This window comes from Bos mutus, chromosome 9, assembly GCF_027580195.1.
Source record: "Bos mutus isolate GX-2022 chromosome 9, NWIPB_WYAK_1.1, whole genome shotgun sequence".
Classification (NCBI taxonomy): domain Eukaryota; kingdom Metazoa; phylum Chordata; class Mammalia; order Artiodactyla; family Bovidae; genus Bos; species Bos mutus.
In genome coordinates this window covers 76,634,534-76,650,417 of record NC_091625.1, presented here as the reverse complement: position 1 = coordinate 76,650,417, position 15,884 = coordinate 76,634,534, and the positions used below count along the sequence as shown (strand labels likewise).

General features: G+C 36.1%; 1 protein-coding gene across 4 annotated transcripts in view; it reads left to right on the top strand.

The window, feature by feature from the left end:
• The window catches only part of REPS1 (RALBP1 associated Eps domain containing 1), an 89,982-nt gene that overhangs the window by 61,056 nt on the left and 13,042 nt on the right, over positions 1–15,884 (top strand). For 3 of the 4 annotated variants that reach the window (XM_070376766.1, XM_005891954.2, XM_005891953.3), the window contains exons 10-12: positions 995–1,075; positions 6,571–6,658; positions 7,423–7,524. In XM_070376766.1, coding sequence (XP_070232867.1) covers positions 995–1,075; positions 6,571–6,658; positions 7,423–7,524 — 271 coding nt within the window. The remainder of the gene's footprint in view (positions 1–994; positions 1,076–6,570; positions 6,659–7,422; positions 7,525–15,884) is intronic. The other variant, XM_005891955.3, reaches the window with a different exon arrangement.

Sequence of the window (15,884 nt, the reverse complement as noted above, 5' to 3'; positions counted from 1 at the left end):
GTTAATGGGATAGGTGTGTCTGTGTGTAAACATTTGTGTGTATATATTTTATATGTGCAAATGTTTTTCCTTCTTCAGAGTCATTGATAATTCTTAAGAATCAAATTGTAATCATAATTTTAATGATTTTGATCTAAAAATCCTATACTATTTATTACTAAGATCTTCAAATGGAGTTACTAAAATTATTCACTTACCACTCCACCTAATTTGAGGTATGGTATTTGTGTACCTCTTTTAGAAGAGTAGTATTTCATATCAAAATACATCTTCTATATATAACACATACTCAGTTGCTTGATTTGCTCTCATTGTGGCCGCATTCTGATTTTTCTAGCATGGGGTTGGAGGTGGGTGCCTGATTGGCAGTTCTGTCTTGTGGTCTGGCATGGGCCTGTTCATAATGCTGAATATAGGGGTTGATTTGCTGCAGATTGACATAAACTGCAATTTATATTAATTCCAGAATTCTTTGCATTTTATCTCAGTTATATTTTATTAAATATCTATACATTTGTATAAAATATGTGCACGTACATAATAGAATCATCTTTCAGGGGTCGCACTGGCAAGTCACACCGACTTGCTTTGTTTTGACCAAAACTCTGATACAATCAGAATTCATTAGCATCACTAATTCAGTGCATTAACACTTGATTTTCAGTGAAGGATTTAAAGTTATTCTAGAAAAAACCATTTAAAATTTTTATCTTGTTACCATTTATATAACACTTAGACTCTGTTCCTTTATTCTGTAAGGCTTTGAATCTCTCCCATAGAGAGATCAATTATTACTGTACATTTGATTGTGAAGCTGCTCACTTTACATAGATAATATAAAATGTATATGGAAAAATAAAACTTAACGGAATTTGTCAGGCCTACGAAACACAACTTGCAGTGCAACCTCTGAATTACTTTGCTAAATCTTCTCCAGTGATCTTTTACTCCATCTTTCTCATCATGCTGACTTGTCTCTCCTCTGTCTGTTCAGCAGTGGGAGACATTTAGTGAACGCTCTTCAAGCTCACAAACTCTGACCCAATTTGATTCTAACATTGCACCAGCTGATCCTGTAAGTCAATCACTTAGCTTGCTTGTTTGAAATTAATTTTATTAACCCAAATTTTCATTCATTATGGTTTTTAGCTGATATGCATGATTCAGTGGAGTGCTTAGAGGGAAATGGTGGCAGGCTTTTCAATTTTTGTGTGCTCAGTGGTGGAAAGAACTTTTTCTTTTCTTTTTTTTTTTTTTAACCATTCTCTGTATTTTCTAGTTATTTTGGTGAGAGAAATCTATGTTTTTAAAATCTGGTACATGTGTCTAAAGAAGCATTTTGTGAACAATTGATACTGTTAACTTTGTTTTTATTTGCTAACTGAGTGTATGTTTTTATTAAACATGCTGTTTATTTCGGTGTAATGACAGTAAATACTATTTTATTTGTATGCTTACACATCATGTAATATGTACTATGTATGTAAATATGCAGTGTCATCATTTATTTAATAGTCCAGATGGTACAGCTTTGACTTAATTAGTATGTTGAGTTCTGTTACAAGAGTATCAAGTTCAGCAAAACAATGTAGAATTGTCAATTAGATTTCATTTGTGCAGAGGACCTCTGTCTTGTCTTCCTGTGGTTTGCTGTGTTGCTTTGAAAATGCTACAAAGTTCACATCCTGATTTAAAAAATAAATTCTGTCCCCATAGATTGAACTTCATATATGCCCCGCCTGTCCCTCAAGTTATTTGAAAACTTCAAAACCTTAGCTATTTATCATTCTTCTCACTGTTCACTTCGGCTTTTTCTTTTAATTTTTTTTCCTGTAAAGAGAAGAACATGGTAGTAAGCACCTTTCAAAAAGAAAAGAGGAAGTAAGTAGAAAGGGAAGAAGAGTGTAAAGGTAGGATTTGTAAAAATGAGTTCAGTGAAAAGATATGGAGAAGGTGACATGAGGCAATCTTTTGAGGTGTTTCTGACCGAAGATGGCCAGCATTTTATTCATATAGTAAAAATACTCTTGTTATTTAATATAAATTAGGGAGAAGTGGCATTTAAAGATAATAGTATGGCTTCAGCATTTTAAATGAATGAACCTTAGGTGTTTTACAGTTTTAAAGAATTTGTATCTATTTGAAATATAGAGAATGCTGTTATATTCAAACATAATGTATCAAAATATTTTAAGTGTATATTTTATAATTATTCATTATTCAGGGAACAATTAACATGTAGATTATCTATACCTTTGGCTTCTCTTTTCTTACCACTTTGAGGATGTTAATGTTTGATTTTAGTCTCTGAAAAGTGGAAGAGAAATAAAAAGGTAACGCTTAACCATTTTTGCTGCTTATTAGAAGCAGTAATTAAGGTCCCTTGGAAAGTGACAGGTGTGCTATAAGCTAAGTTTTACTTCAGCTCTGAGTTTCATTTCTCCATATTATTCCTATCTCCTGTTTACAGAGTCAAGTTAATTTTGTTTAAAGTACTTTAGTAAAAGTACTTTACAGGGAAGGATGTAGCAGTCGAGACTCTCTTTTAGTCTCTAACCCTTAAGTGATACTGAAAATAGAAATTCATTGTATTATGATTGTCAGGCTAGGAAAGAACATTAAAAATATAGACTCAAAGGCAAAATAAATTGAGTCATGACTGGCAGAAAATGCAGGGAAATAGTTGACATAATAACAGTGATGTTCTTGTAACTTCTTGGAAATAATATCCAAATTTGTGAATTCCAGCCTAATGTTTTACATGATATAACACAATACTTTCTTTTGTTATTTCTAGTATGACAGAAGGCTCTAGGAAAAAAAAATTTAAATGGTCAATGAACATTTTAAACTTGAATTTAGACTTCTAAATTTAATTATGTTGGCAGTCTTAAATATTTATAATCTGGTACCAGAAAACATCTTTTTTCTCTTATGGTAGTGAATTATAATCTCACTATAAACTTGCAATTGGTACAATGCTCTGCTCTCAGTGAGGGTCTGAGCTTCTTAACCATCATCTAATTCTTACTTAACATTGCCTATCCACAGAACAGTCTGTAGTCACAATCCCAAATGATCCTCAGCAAGGCTTTTATAAATAAGAATTATAAGTAAGTAAATAGAATCCATTCAAATTAGAATCACATAGAAAAAGAACACCACAGTTCAGATATACAAATTTAGCATACCTTACCATGTCAGAAAAAATTGATGGAGTAATTTTTAAAAGCCAAAATTTGATAAGTAGGCATTTGCTCAATAAAGTTTTAAGTCTGTGAAGAGCTCCACTCTGCTCTGTGGCACTTAGAGACAGCTGCCACACAGTACAGTGACCTCACATGAAAACCAAGCTGGCTTTAGGCTCCCAGATTTCTTATGAAATTGGGTTTTTGCTATCTCGTTTCCAGAAACTTGATTACTTTTGTTGAACTGCTTATCAGTTAATAGCTTCTGGTAGAATCTGTTTCTGCTAGGAAATTCTGAAATGATGAGAAGTGCAGTGCACTAGTCTTCACCATGGTTTATGTCTGATCTTGAGTGCTGTAGAATGTTTGTGTCACTCAGCGTATGAAAAGGGAGTTCATTTGATCACTGATTATGCCCAGCCAAGTCAGTTGGTTTGGTGAAGCCCCCTTCCAGGTGCCCATGTTATTCTCTAGAAATACCAAGATGTCAAAAAAAATTCCAGTCTTAAGTAGACCACAGCTTGATCATTACAAGTTGATGATTGTAATATAGCTGATTGTGATAATTATCATATGTAGCTGTGAACAAACTGTGGGCGGAGAACTGTAGAATGACCCAGCCCAGTGTGTTTGGGAAAGTTTTCACAAAAGAGGTTACATTTGTATGATGAATTTTTAATGAAACTGTTAATTGGCAGAAGTGGACAAGGGCATTCCAAGCAGAGAGAAAATCATGAGCAGGAGCAGTTCAGTGTTGTGAGATATATAGGGTAGGTGTGTATGGGGCAGTGATGGGGAGTAAAGAGCATGATTGAAACACAAGTGGGAAGATCTCTGTATGCTCAACCAAGGATCTGAACTTGATCTCATAGACACTGGGAGCTAACAAGAAGTTCCATGAGAAGATGGAGCTTCTGAAGAGGTAGCTGGGGAAGGTTATTCAGGCAACAATGTGAAGGATTGATGGGGTTGAGAGAGTCAGATGATGAGCACCTGAACTAAGTGACACAGGAATAGAAAGTAAGCAGGGATAAACAGGAGGATCAGACAAACAGTATAGTAAGATTTAAGCCAAGTAGAAAATATAGATACATGAGCACAATAGAATATTCAGGAAAGTACTAAATTGTATCAGATGAAGTACTCAAATATATGATACAAATGTGCCATGGTTGTGAGTGTGTAGGAGTGGGTCCTAAAGGCTTTGTGTGATTTGAGTAAACAGAAGAAATGGGCAGAGCCTCCAGTCAGTCTTTTTACTTTTTTCTCTATTTTTAAATATAAGGATGCTACTTTGGAGCAGAAGTTTTACTTAGCATCTTTTGGCTCAGGACTCAAAGAATCCTAGGCATTTCTGGTTCTTCATTTGGATATTGAAATGCTCTTTATTGTGCTGCACGTCATAGTCACAAACCAAGCTTCCAGTCCACTAGTCTGAGGTTAGGCCTGGTCGTCTGTGTAAAACTCTTCTAGGAACTGCCTTGTCCTGCTAGTAGCAGGATCTAGTGGATTAAAGCTGTTGTAGGCTCACAGAGTCGGACACGACAAGTGACTTAGCAGCAGCAGCCGCAGGCTCATAACAACAGAAAATTGATTTATTAGTATAGAAACTTAGGCAAATTATTTAGAGAATATTCATTCTAAAAGATTTCATGATTTTCTTTTCTTGGCGTCATTACTGTGACTTCTGTTTTTTGTATGGTAAATACGTGGAAAGGCTATTTAATATTTCTGTTACAAACTTTATAAATCTGACTTTATAAGCACACACAGAATACATATTAGATCAGTATTATGAGTTAAAGCATCTAGTAAGTTTTCCTTGCTTGTTTTTTCCTAGTTTGTTTGGGTTTGGAATAATGAGATATCATGCTTTCTCCTTCAGTCTTGCCTTAGAATGTTAAATTCTGGTTCTTAGCAGTTGTTTCTGCTATTAAAATTGTAAGTTAAGAAAATAGTTATTCTTGAAGCCATATTTTTTATAACCATAAACAAACAACATCTAGAGTTATTGTTAATAATTTTCTGAGTATGACTCATTATTATGTGAGAAATCTATAAACTTTTATTCATCTATTATATCCATCTTTTATAACTATAATTTTAGAGTTGTAGGTGAAATGTTAGTTCAGTTTTATTAGACAGTACATAACTATCTATCCAGAGTCTCACTGGTATGGGGACAGGAAATTACTGTTAATGAGTTTATCCTTACAATTGCAATAAAGAATTCATTTGTTATTAATGGTTTGAATTTAGAGATTACGAGAATTAGCCAAGGAGACCTGTAAAACAGGAGATGGTATGCTGGAACTCAACTTTCTGTGGGGTTACCTAATACTGTCACCAAAACAGTGTCTAACTTAAATTGAAAGGTCATTATTCTTTATACTAAATTATAAACTCATTACAAGATATTCAAAATTTAAAGATCTCAGGTTGTCTTTAGCAGCAGCACATTGAAAATATGAGCCAGCTCCTTGTAGAAGGAGCTCAACTCCTGTAGCCATGTTTATCAGCTGGTCTTTTGCCATTAAGCCAGTTGCTTGATCCTGTTCTAGTTCCTCCCCTGGGTGGCTCAGCTCCCAGGGCCAAGCTGCCTGGCTACCTGTATGCACCTTTCTCTCTTCCTTCCCATTTGGAGAGGCTGCCATACAGTGCCTTGTACACTTTTCAGTCTTTTCAGAAATTTGTTCTACCAGTTCCTTAACTGCTCTAACTAGACTTGCTGCAACTCTGACTTAAGTTAAGGATTATCAGATGTATTATAGTCATGAAAAGTTTAAGTATTAGAGTAGGAGTGTTACTTATCCTAACTTAAAAAATGAATTCCTTTGTGGAAGTTTTATGCATGAATTTTAAACAGTTCTGGGGAACTAATCTATATAAAGTATGTATTGTGCCTTCTGTTACAATATGATGGGCATTTCATTAACTTTGTTTTATACACGAAAAAAAAGAGTGTCAAGTTTTCTTGAGCAGTTTAGTGAAAATGAGTTCAGTCTGTTACTCAGTCTTTGAATACTCATAAATAGTTCACTTTTAACCCTAAAGGTTCAGATTTATATAATTTCATCAGATCATTTCACACTTTGCCTTTGAATATTGTTGTGAATTGTGTAAGACCAATTTTTTTCTTCACATCTTTAATCAAAGTTAAAATGTACTTTTTATAAAATCAGATTATTAAGCATATATAGTAAGCTTGATTTTTTAAATATAATTCTGGAATTTTTAGTTAAAAAATTAATTGTCATGCTTAGCTTAGTGTGAATGAGAACTCTGTCCACTAGTTTTTGAAGCATTGTTAGTTTTGGTTATTTCATGGTATCTACTTGGCATTTTTAATACAAGCACTGTATGTCCTCCCATTTGTCTGTAGGATACTGCTATTGTTCATCCAGTTCCCATTCGTATGACTCCAAGCAAAATCCACATGCAGGAAATGGAACTTAAAAGAACTGGCAGTGGTAAGGAAACTGTTGCTGGGTTGTTTTTTAGTTTAGTGTGTTGTGTTAATATTTTAGGTTTAGCATCAAACCAAAATACACAAGCAATCATTCTGAGTTCCAATTCCTTTTGTTAATTACTTATTTTTAACATAGTACTTTCTACGGCAATATATGTATTATGTGTATGTGTATATTTTTAAATTTAAGCAAATTATTGAATTTAATTTATAAAATTTTAAATAAGGACACTTGGAAAATGTGACTTTTCTAATACCCTCTATATTTTTATGATCATTCTTACGAATCTACATTGAAAAATGTGTTCAAATTTTAACTGAAGAGGTATACGTTAAAATGAATTTTGTCTTTGAAATTGTTCATTTTGCTTTAATTCTTGAAGTTTCTCCTCATTTTAGATTAAATGTTTTAGTTAGGGTCTCTCAAAGGTAGATTTGTTTTCTATGTAGGTCAACAACAATAAATTACTTATTTTACGGTTGTTTGTGCAGTGCTTTATTTAACTAATTGCTCTAAGGGATAATATTAACAAAGTATGAACGTGCAGCTTGACTTTTTCATTATAAGGTATCTTCTGTTGTGGCAGATAACAAATTCTATATAAACAGGTTTATATTTATCCTATTAAAATATTTGTCTTATATTTCATGGATTTACTTGCTACTGCTTTGGAGTATTAAAATGAAGTCTTATACTCTGAGGTTTATGAATTTATTAATTCAGGTACCTATATCTTATATGTTTACCTATTAATTCTCTCCTAGATCATACTAATCCCACTAGCCCATTGCTTGTGAAAACATCTGACCTTTCAGAAGAAAATAAGATAAATTCATCAGTGAAATTTGCTTCTGGAAATACTGTAGGTAAGTGAAAGACAGAATTACATCTTCCATGTGAGATTTATGTTATTAATTAATTTATTTTTAATTGGAGGATAATTGTTTTACAGTGTTGTGTTGGTTTCTGCCATATATCAACATGAGTCATCCGTAGGTATACATATGTTCCCTACCTGCCACCCCATCCCATCCCATCCCTCTAGGTTATCATAGAGCACCGGGTTGCACTCCCTGTGATATACGGCAACTTCCCATTAGCTGTATGTTTTACATATGATAATGTTTGTATTTCAGCTCTACTCTCTCAATTCATCCCACCCTCTTCTGCCCACACTGTGTCCATAAGCCTGTTCTCTATGTCTGAATCTCTTTTCCTGCCCTGCACATAGGTTCATCAATACCATTTGCCTAGATTCCATATTATGCATTAATATGATATTTTTCTCTTTCTGACTTATTTCACTCTGTATAAATGGCTCTAGGTTCATCCATCTCACTAGATCTGATTCAAACTCGTTCATTGTTACATGGCTGAGTAATATTCCATTGTGTATTTGTACCACAACTTCTTTATCCATTCATCTTTCAACAGAGATCTAGGTTGCTTCTGTGTCTGCAGTGAACATTGTAATACATGTGTTTTTTTCAGTTACTGTTTTCTCAGGGCGTATGCCCAGTAGTGGGATTGCTAGGTCATCAGATCAGATCAGATCAGATCAGTCGCTCAGTCGTGTCTGACTCTTTGCGACCCCATGAATCGCAGCACGCCAGGCCTCCCTGTCCATCACCAACTCCCAGAGTTCACTCAGACTCATGTCCATCGAGTCAGCGATGCCATCCAGCCATCTCATCCTCTGTCATCCCCTTCTCCTCCTGCCCCCAATCCCTCCCAGCATCAGAGTCTTTTCCAGTGAGTCAACTCTTTGCATGAGGTGGCCAAAGTACTGGAGTTTCAGCTTTAGCATCATTCCTTCCAAAGAAATCCCAGAGCTGATCTCCTTCAGAATGGACTGGTTGGATCTCCTTGCAGTCCAAGGGACTCGGTAGTTTAATTCCTAGTTTTTAACGAAATCTCCATACTGTTCTCTATAGTGGCTATATCAGTTTGCATTCCCACCGGCAGTGCAAGAGTGTTCCTTTTTTTCCACATTCTCTCTGGCATTTATTTTTTGTACATTTTTTGATGATGGCCATTATGACTGGTGTGGTATGATACCTCATTGTAGTTTTGATTGCATTTCTCTAATAATAATTGATGTTGAGCATTTTTCATATGTTTAATAGTCATCTGTATGTTGTCTTTGGAGAAATGTATGTTTAGGTCTTCTGCTCGTTTTTTGATTGGTTGGTTTTTCTGATACTGAGCTGCATGAGTTGCTTGTATATTTTGGAGATTAATCCTTTATCAGTTGCTTCACTTGCAGTTATTTTCTCTTATTCTGAGGGTCGTCTTTAAATCTTGTTTATGGTTTCCCTTTGCTGTACCAAAGCTTTTAGGTTTAATTAGACTCCATTTGTATATTTTTATTTTCATTACTCTAGGAGGTGGGTCATAGTGGATCTTGATATGATTTATGTCAAAGAGTGTTCTGCCTATGTTTTCCTCTAAGAATTTTATAGTTTCTGGTCTTACATTTAAGTCTTTAATCCATTTTGAGTTATCTTTGTGTGTGGTTTTAGGAAGTGTTCTAATTCCTCCTTTTACACATAGCTGTCCAGTTTTCCCAGCCCCACTTATTGAAGATACTGTCTTTTCAATAAAAGACTTTTCATCCTATAGTCTTGCCTCCTTTGTCAAAGATAAAGTCTTGCATCCTTGTCACACCTGCCCATAGGTGTGTGGGTTTATCTCTGGGCTTTCTATCTTGTACCATTGGTTTGTATTTCTGTTTTTGTGCCGGTACCATTCTGTCTTGATGACGGTACATTGTAGTATAGTCTGAAATCAGGGAGGTTGATTCCTCCAGTGCCATTCTTTCTCGAGTTTGCTTTGGCTATTCAGGGTCTTTTGTGTTTCCATACAAATTGTGGATATTTTTTGTTCTAGTTCTGTAAAAAATGTCTTTGGTAATTTGATAAGGATTGCTTTGACTCTGTAGATTGCTTTGGGTAGTAGTATCATTTTCACAGTATTGATTCTTCCAATCCAAGAAAGAACATGGTATATCTCTCCATCTGTTGATGTTGTCTTTGATTTCCTTCATCAGTGTCTTAATAGTTTTCCATATATTGCTTTTACATTTCATGGCAATGGCACCCCACTCCAGCACTCTTGCCTGGAAAATCCCATGGATGGAGGAGCCTGGTAGGCTGCAGTCCATGGGGTCGCTAAGAGTCGGACATGACTGAGCGACTTCACTTTCACTTTTCACTTTCATGCATTGGAGAAGGAAATGGCAACCCACTCCAGTGTTCTTGCCTGGAGAATCCCAGGGACTGGGGAGCCTGGTGGGAGGCCATCTATGGGGTCACACAGAGTCGGACACGATGGAAGTGACTTAGCAACAGCAGCAGCAGATAAGTTTATTCCTGGGTGTTTTATTCTTTTTGTTGCAATGGTGAATAGGATTGATTCCTTAATTTCTTTTTCTGATTTTTCATTCTTAGTGCATAGGAATGCAAGGGATTTCTGTGTATTAATTTTATATCCTGCAACTTTACTAAATTCACCAATTAGTGATTTTCTGATGGTATCTTTAGGGTTTTGTATGTAGAGAATCATGTCATCTGCAAACAGAATCTTACTTCTTTTCCAATATGGATTCCTTTTATTTCTTTTTCCTCTTTGATTGCCATGGCTAGGACTTCCAAATCTATGTTGTTAATAATAGTGGCAAGAGTGGGCACCCTTGTCATCTTCTTGATCTTCAAGGGGATGCTTTCAGTTTTTCACCATTGAGAATAATGTTTGCTTGGGTTTATCATATATGACCTTTATTACTTGAGATAGGTTCCTTTTATTCCAATTTTATGGAGAGTTTTACCATAAGTGTGTGCTGAATTTTGTCAAAAGCTTTTTCTGCGTCTGTTGAGATTATCATATGATTTTTATCTTTTAATTTGTTAATATGGTGTATCACATTGATTGATTTGCATATATTGGAGAAGCCTGGCATCCCTGGGATAAACCCAATATGATTTTGGTGTATGATCCTTTTAATGTGTTGCTGAATTGTGTTTGCTAGAATTTTGTTGAGGATTTTTGCATCTTATGTTCATGAGTGGTATGGACTGTAATTTTCTTTTTTTTTTTTTTTTCTAATTTTATTTTATTTTTAAACTTTACATAATTGTATTAGTTTTGCCAAATATCAAAATGAATCCGCCACAGGTATACATGTGTTCCCCATCCCGAACCCTCCTCCCTCCTCCCTCCCCATACCATCCCTCTGGGCCGTCCAGTGCACCAGCCCCAAGCATCCAGCATCGTGCATCGAACCTGGACTGGCAACTCGTTTCCTACATGATATTTTACATGTTTCAATGCCATTCTCCCAAATCTTCCCATCCTCTCCCTCTCCCACAGAGTCCATAAGACTGTTCTATACATCAGTGTCTCTTTTGCTGTCTCGTATACAGAGTTATTGTTACCATCTTTCTAAATTCCATATATATGCGTTAGTATACTGTATTTATGTTTTTCCTTCTGGCTTACTTCACTCTGTATAATAGGCTTTTTTTCTGATTTTCCTTGTCTGGTTTTGGTGTCAGGATGATGGTAGCCTCATAGAGTGAGTTTGGAAGTGTTCCTTCCTCTACAATTTTTGGAAGAGTTTGAGAAGGATAGCTCTTCTCAAAACATTTGATTGAATTCACCTGTGAAGCCATCTGACTTGTTTTTTGGGAGATTTTTGATCACAGTTTTGATTTCAGTGCTTGTGATTGGGTTGTTCAAAATTTTTATTTCTTCCTGGTTCAGTCTTAGAAGGTTGAACTTTCCTAAGTACCTGTTCATTTCTTTCAGATTGTCCATTTTATTGACATATTATTGCTCGTAATAGTCTCTTATGATCCTTTGTAATTCTGCATTGTCTGTTGTAACCTCTTCTTTTTCATTTCTAATTTTGTTGATTTGAGTCTTCTCCATTTTTTCTTAATGAGTCTGGCTAATGATTTGTCAGTTTTGTTCATCTTCTTGAAGAACAAGCTTTTAGTTTTACTGATTTTTGCTATTCTTTCTTTTATTTTTTACTTATTTCTGCTCTGATCTTTATTATTTCTTTCCTTCTGTTAACTTTGAGATTTTTTCCCCTTATTTTTCCAATTGCTTTAAGTGTAAGGTTAGATTGTCTATTCAGTGTTTTTCTTTTTTCTTGAGGTAGGACTCTATTGCTATAAACTTGTTGCCTCTTAGAACTGCTTTTGCAGTATCACATAGGTATTGAGTCATCATGTTTTCATTATCATTTGTTTTTCTAGGTATTTTTTTATTTCCCTTTTTATTTTTTCAGTAACCTGTTGCTTATTTTAAAACGTATTATTTAATATGTTTTAAACGTATTCTCCATGTGTTTGTGTTTTTTACAGCTTTTTTTCCCCGCAATTGATTATCTAGTCTCATAGCACTGTGGTCAGAAAAGATGCTTGATATAATTTCAGTTCTCTTAAATTTACCAAGGCTTGATTTGTGACCCAAGATGTGAACTACCCTGGAGAATGTGCCTTGTGCAGACCTTGAGAAGAAGGTTTATTTTTCTGCATTTGGATGGAATGTCCTAAAGATAGCAGTTAGATCCATCTGGTCTAATGTGTCGTTGCAGGCTTATGTTTCCTTATTTTTTGTTTTGATGACCTGTCCATTGGTGTAAGTGGGGTGTTAAAGTCCCTTACTAATTGTATTACTGTCAGTTTCCCCTTTTATGACTGTAGTGTTTGCCTTAGGTGTTGAGATGCTTCTATTTTGGGTGTATAAATATTTATAATTGTTGTGTCTTCTTGGATTGATCCCTTGATCATTGTGTAGTGTCATTTTTTTGTAATATCTTTTATATTAAGGTCTGTTTTGTCTGGTATAAGAATAGTTACTCCAGTTTTCTTTCAGTTTCCATTTGCATGGTATATCTTTTTCCATTCTCTCACTTTCTGTCCATATGTATCTCTAGGTCTGAAGTGGGTCTCTTGTAGACAGCTTATATACGGGTCTTGGTTTTGTATCCATTCAGCCAGTCTGTGTCTTTTGATTGGAGCATTTAATCCATTTACATTTAAAGTAATTGTTGATACATATATTCCTATTGGCATTTTCTTAATTGTTTTTGTAAGTCTTTTCCTTCTCTTGTATTTCCTGCCTATAGAAGTCCCTTTAGCATTTGTTGTAAAGCTGATTTGGTGGTGCTAAATTCTCTTAACTTTTATCTGTAAAGCTTTTGATTTCTCTATCAATATTGAATGAGATTGTTGCTGGGTAGTGTAGTCTTGGTTGTAGATTTTTCCCTTTTGTTACTTTAAATATATCCTGCCATTGCCTCAGGCCTGCAGAGTTTCTCTTGAAAGAAGCTGTTAACTGTGTGGAGTTTCCCTTGTATGTTACTTGTTGCTTTTCCCTTACTGCTTTTAATATTTTTTCTTTGTGTTTAATTTTTGTCAGTTTGATTAATATGTGTCTCAGCATGTTTCTCCTTGGATTTATCCTTTAGGAAACTCTCTGTGCTTCTTGGACTTGATTGGCTATTTCCTTTCACATGTTAAGCAAGTTTTCAACTATAATCGCTTAAAAAATTTTCTCAGACCCTTTCTTTTTCTCTTCTGCTTCTGGGACCCCTTAATTTGAATGTTGGTGTGTTTAATATTTTACAACACAGTCCATGGAATTCTTCAGGCCAGAATATTGGAGTGGGTAGTTTAATATTATCCCAGCAGTCTCTGAGACTATCCCCAATTCTTCTCATTCTTTTGTGATTATTCTGCTCTTCAGCAGTTATTTTCACTTATTCTGTCTTTCAGTTCATTCTTCAGCCTCAGTTGTTCTGCTGTTGATTCCCCATAGATTATTTTTAATTTCGATAATTGTGTTTGCCTCTGTTCATTCTTTGTTTCTTCTGGGTCATTGTTAAATGTGTTAAATGACTTGCATTTTCTCCATTCTATTTCGAGATTGTGGATCATCATTACTGTCATTACTCTGAATTCTTTTTCGGGTAGTTGGCATATTTCCTCTTTGTTTATTTGGTGTTGTGGGTTTTTACCTTGGTCCTTCATTTGCACAATGTTTCTCTGTTTTTTCATGTTATCTAACTTACTGTGTTTGACATATCCTCTCTTGTTTTTGGTCTTGCCATCAGTGGGTGCGGTTGGTCCAGTGGTTTGTATAGGCTTTATGTTGGGAGGGACTTGTGCTTGCCTTCTGGTGGGAGAAGGTGAGTTTTTCCCCCCTCTAATGAGCAGGTCTGTGTTAGTGGTATGTTTTGGGGTGTCTATGGGAAGCCTGTCTCCTCTTGAGGTCTTGCTTGTTGTTTGGGTAACCTGCCCTTTGCTGGTGCTGCCAGCAGTTGAGTGGTGCTGGGTCTTGGATACAGGAAGAGGCCTTTATGGGAGCTCTCACTAATTAATACTCCCTGGGATCAGGAGTTCTCTGGCCATCTAGTGTCCTGGACTCAGTGCTTCCAACCCAGAGGCTCAGGCCCAATCTCTCATCAAGGAACCAGGATCCCACAAGCTGTTTGTTATGGCAATAAAGAGGATTAAAACAAACACACACAAAAAAGAACCCCAGACAAATAGTAAATTCAAAATCAGACAAATAGTAACAGAAACAAAGGAACACACACACACAAAACCAAAATAGTCCAAAGAAAACAAAGTATAAGAGAGTGACCCTGTGAGCAAAGGAAACCATAAGTGATACCAACAAATTAAAAACAACACTAACTAAACAGAACAAGACCAAAGAAGAGAGCCAGCTGAGGAATAAAGCAAACAAACTAACAAACGTGGTGAAAAGAAGAAAGAAAAAAATAGAAAAGTAAAGTATATAAAAAGATTTATATATAATGAAGAGTTTATATATAATAATCTTATTGTATATTCTATATATATGTGTATATATATTCTATGTATATATATAAAAAGAATATATTGCATACAATAGTGTATATATTGTACATATATATAAATAGTATATAAATCTTATATATAAATAAAATTTTTGTATAATAAGTAAGAAGAAACAAAATGAAACAACAACAAAGAAAAAGCCCCACAGATCTGCAAAAAGCCAATGTAGAGATAGATGTATATGAAGGAAATAAAATGTGTTTTAAAAAATTCTCAAAAGCTTAAATAGATACAATAATAATGAAGTCAACAACCACAGCATCAGAGGAAAGAAAACCAGAATCAACTACAGAACAAATCAAAATATAAGAATAATAATAAATGTTTTTCTCAGGTCTCAACTGTCAGCATCCTTTCCCCTACTGTGATGCACAGTCCACTTCCACCTCGCTAGGAAACCCTCCAGTATTGGGGGAGCTGGTCTCTAGACCAGCTGTGGGGACAGCACAGACTCTAATCTAGTTCTCCTCTTGGAGGTTCTTGCCTCCAGTGTCCACAGCTGTCAGAGCTAGGGCATTTTGTTTTGTGGATACACTCGCCCTTCTATGCATTCCATAGACACAGGGTCTGCCTAGTTGATCATGTGGATATAATCTCTAGCTTGTATAGCTGGTGAAAAGGTTTTCAACCCTCTTCCTTGTCCACTCTGCCCCTGGAACTCAGTTGTGGTTTTATCCCCACCTCTGCTTGTGGGTCATTTACAGGAATTAGTTCCTGAGGCTGCCTCTAGGACTTGGGTCTGCCCCAGGGAGGACCAGGTGTGGAGGTGGTGCGACTGCTTAGGTTGCGGGGACTCTGATGGCGCCAGGTATGCCAGGAAGCTGGCAGCCACAGGCACAGGAGATATGGTGCTGTTAGAATCTCTTTCTAGCTTCTGGCAGCTGGCGTTCAGAGGGTCTGATGGGGGTCCTTCTCTGTTGCTTGGCATGTCGGGCACTCAGATGGCCACCTTCTCTGGGATATTCCTCTGTTACTCAGCTGCTCATGCCAGCATATAGGGGGAGAAGTGATGGCTCCACTCCTTGTATGTGACTCAGCAGTAACACCCTGCTTCCATGGCTGCCTGACTTTATTCCAAAGGCATTCCCTACAGCAGTCCCCTCCCTCCCATCCCTTGCGGCTGTTTCCCCAAAGTTAACAGCAGTCCTTGCCCTGGGATTGCGGTTACGCTCCAGCTCCCAGCTGCTCTGCGTTCTGGTGGGCTGTGTCCCTCCCTAGGCTATGTAGGGCCATGGCACAGATTGTCTGTGTCGTTCTCACTCCATTCAGACTGTCACAGATCAGCTCCTTCACTCTCCAGTAGTCTCAGATGCTTCCCCTTTGTCCCAACC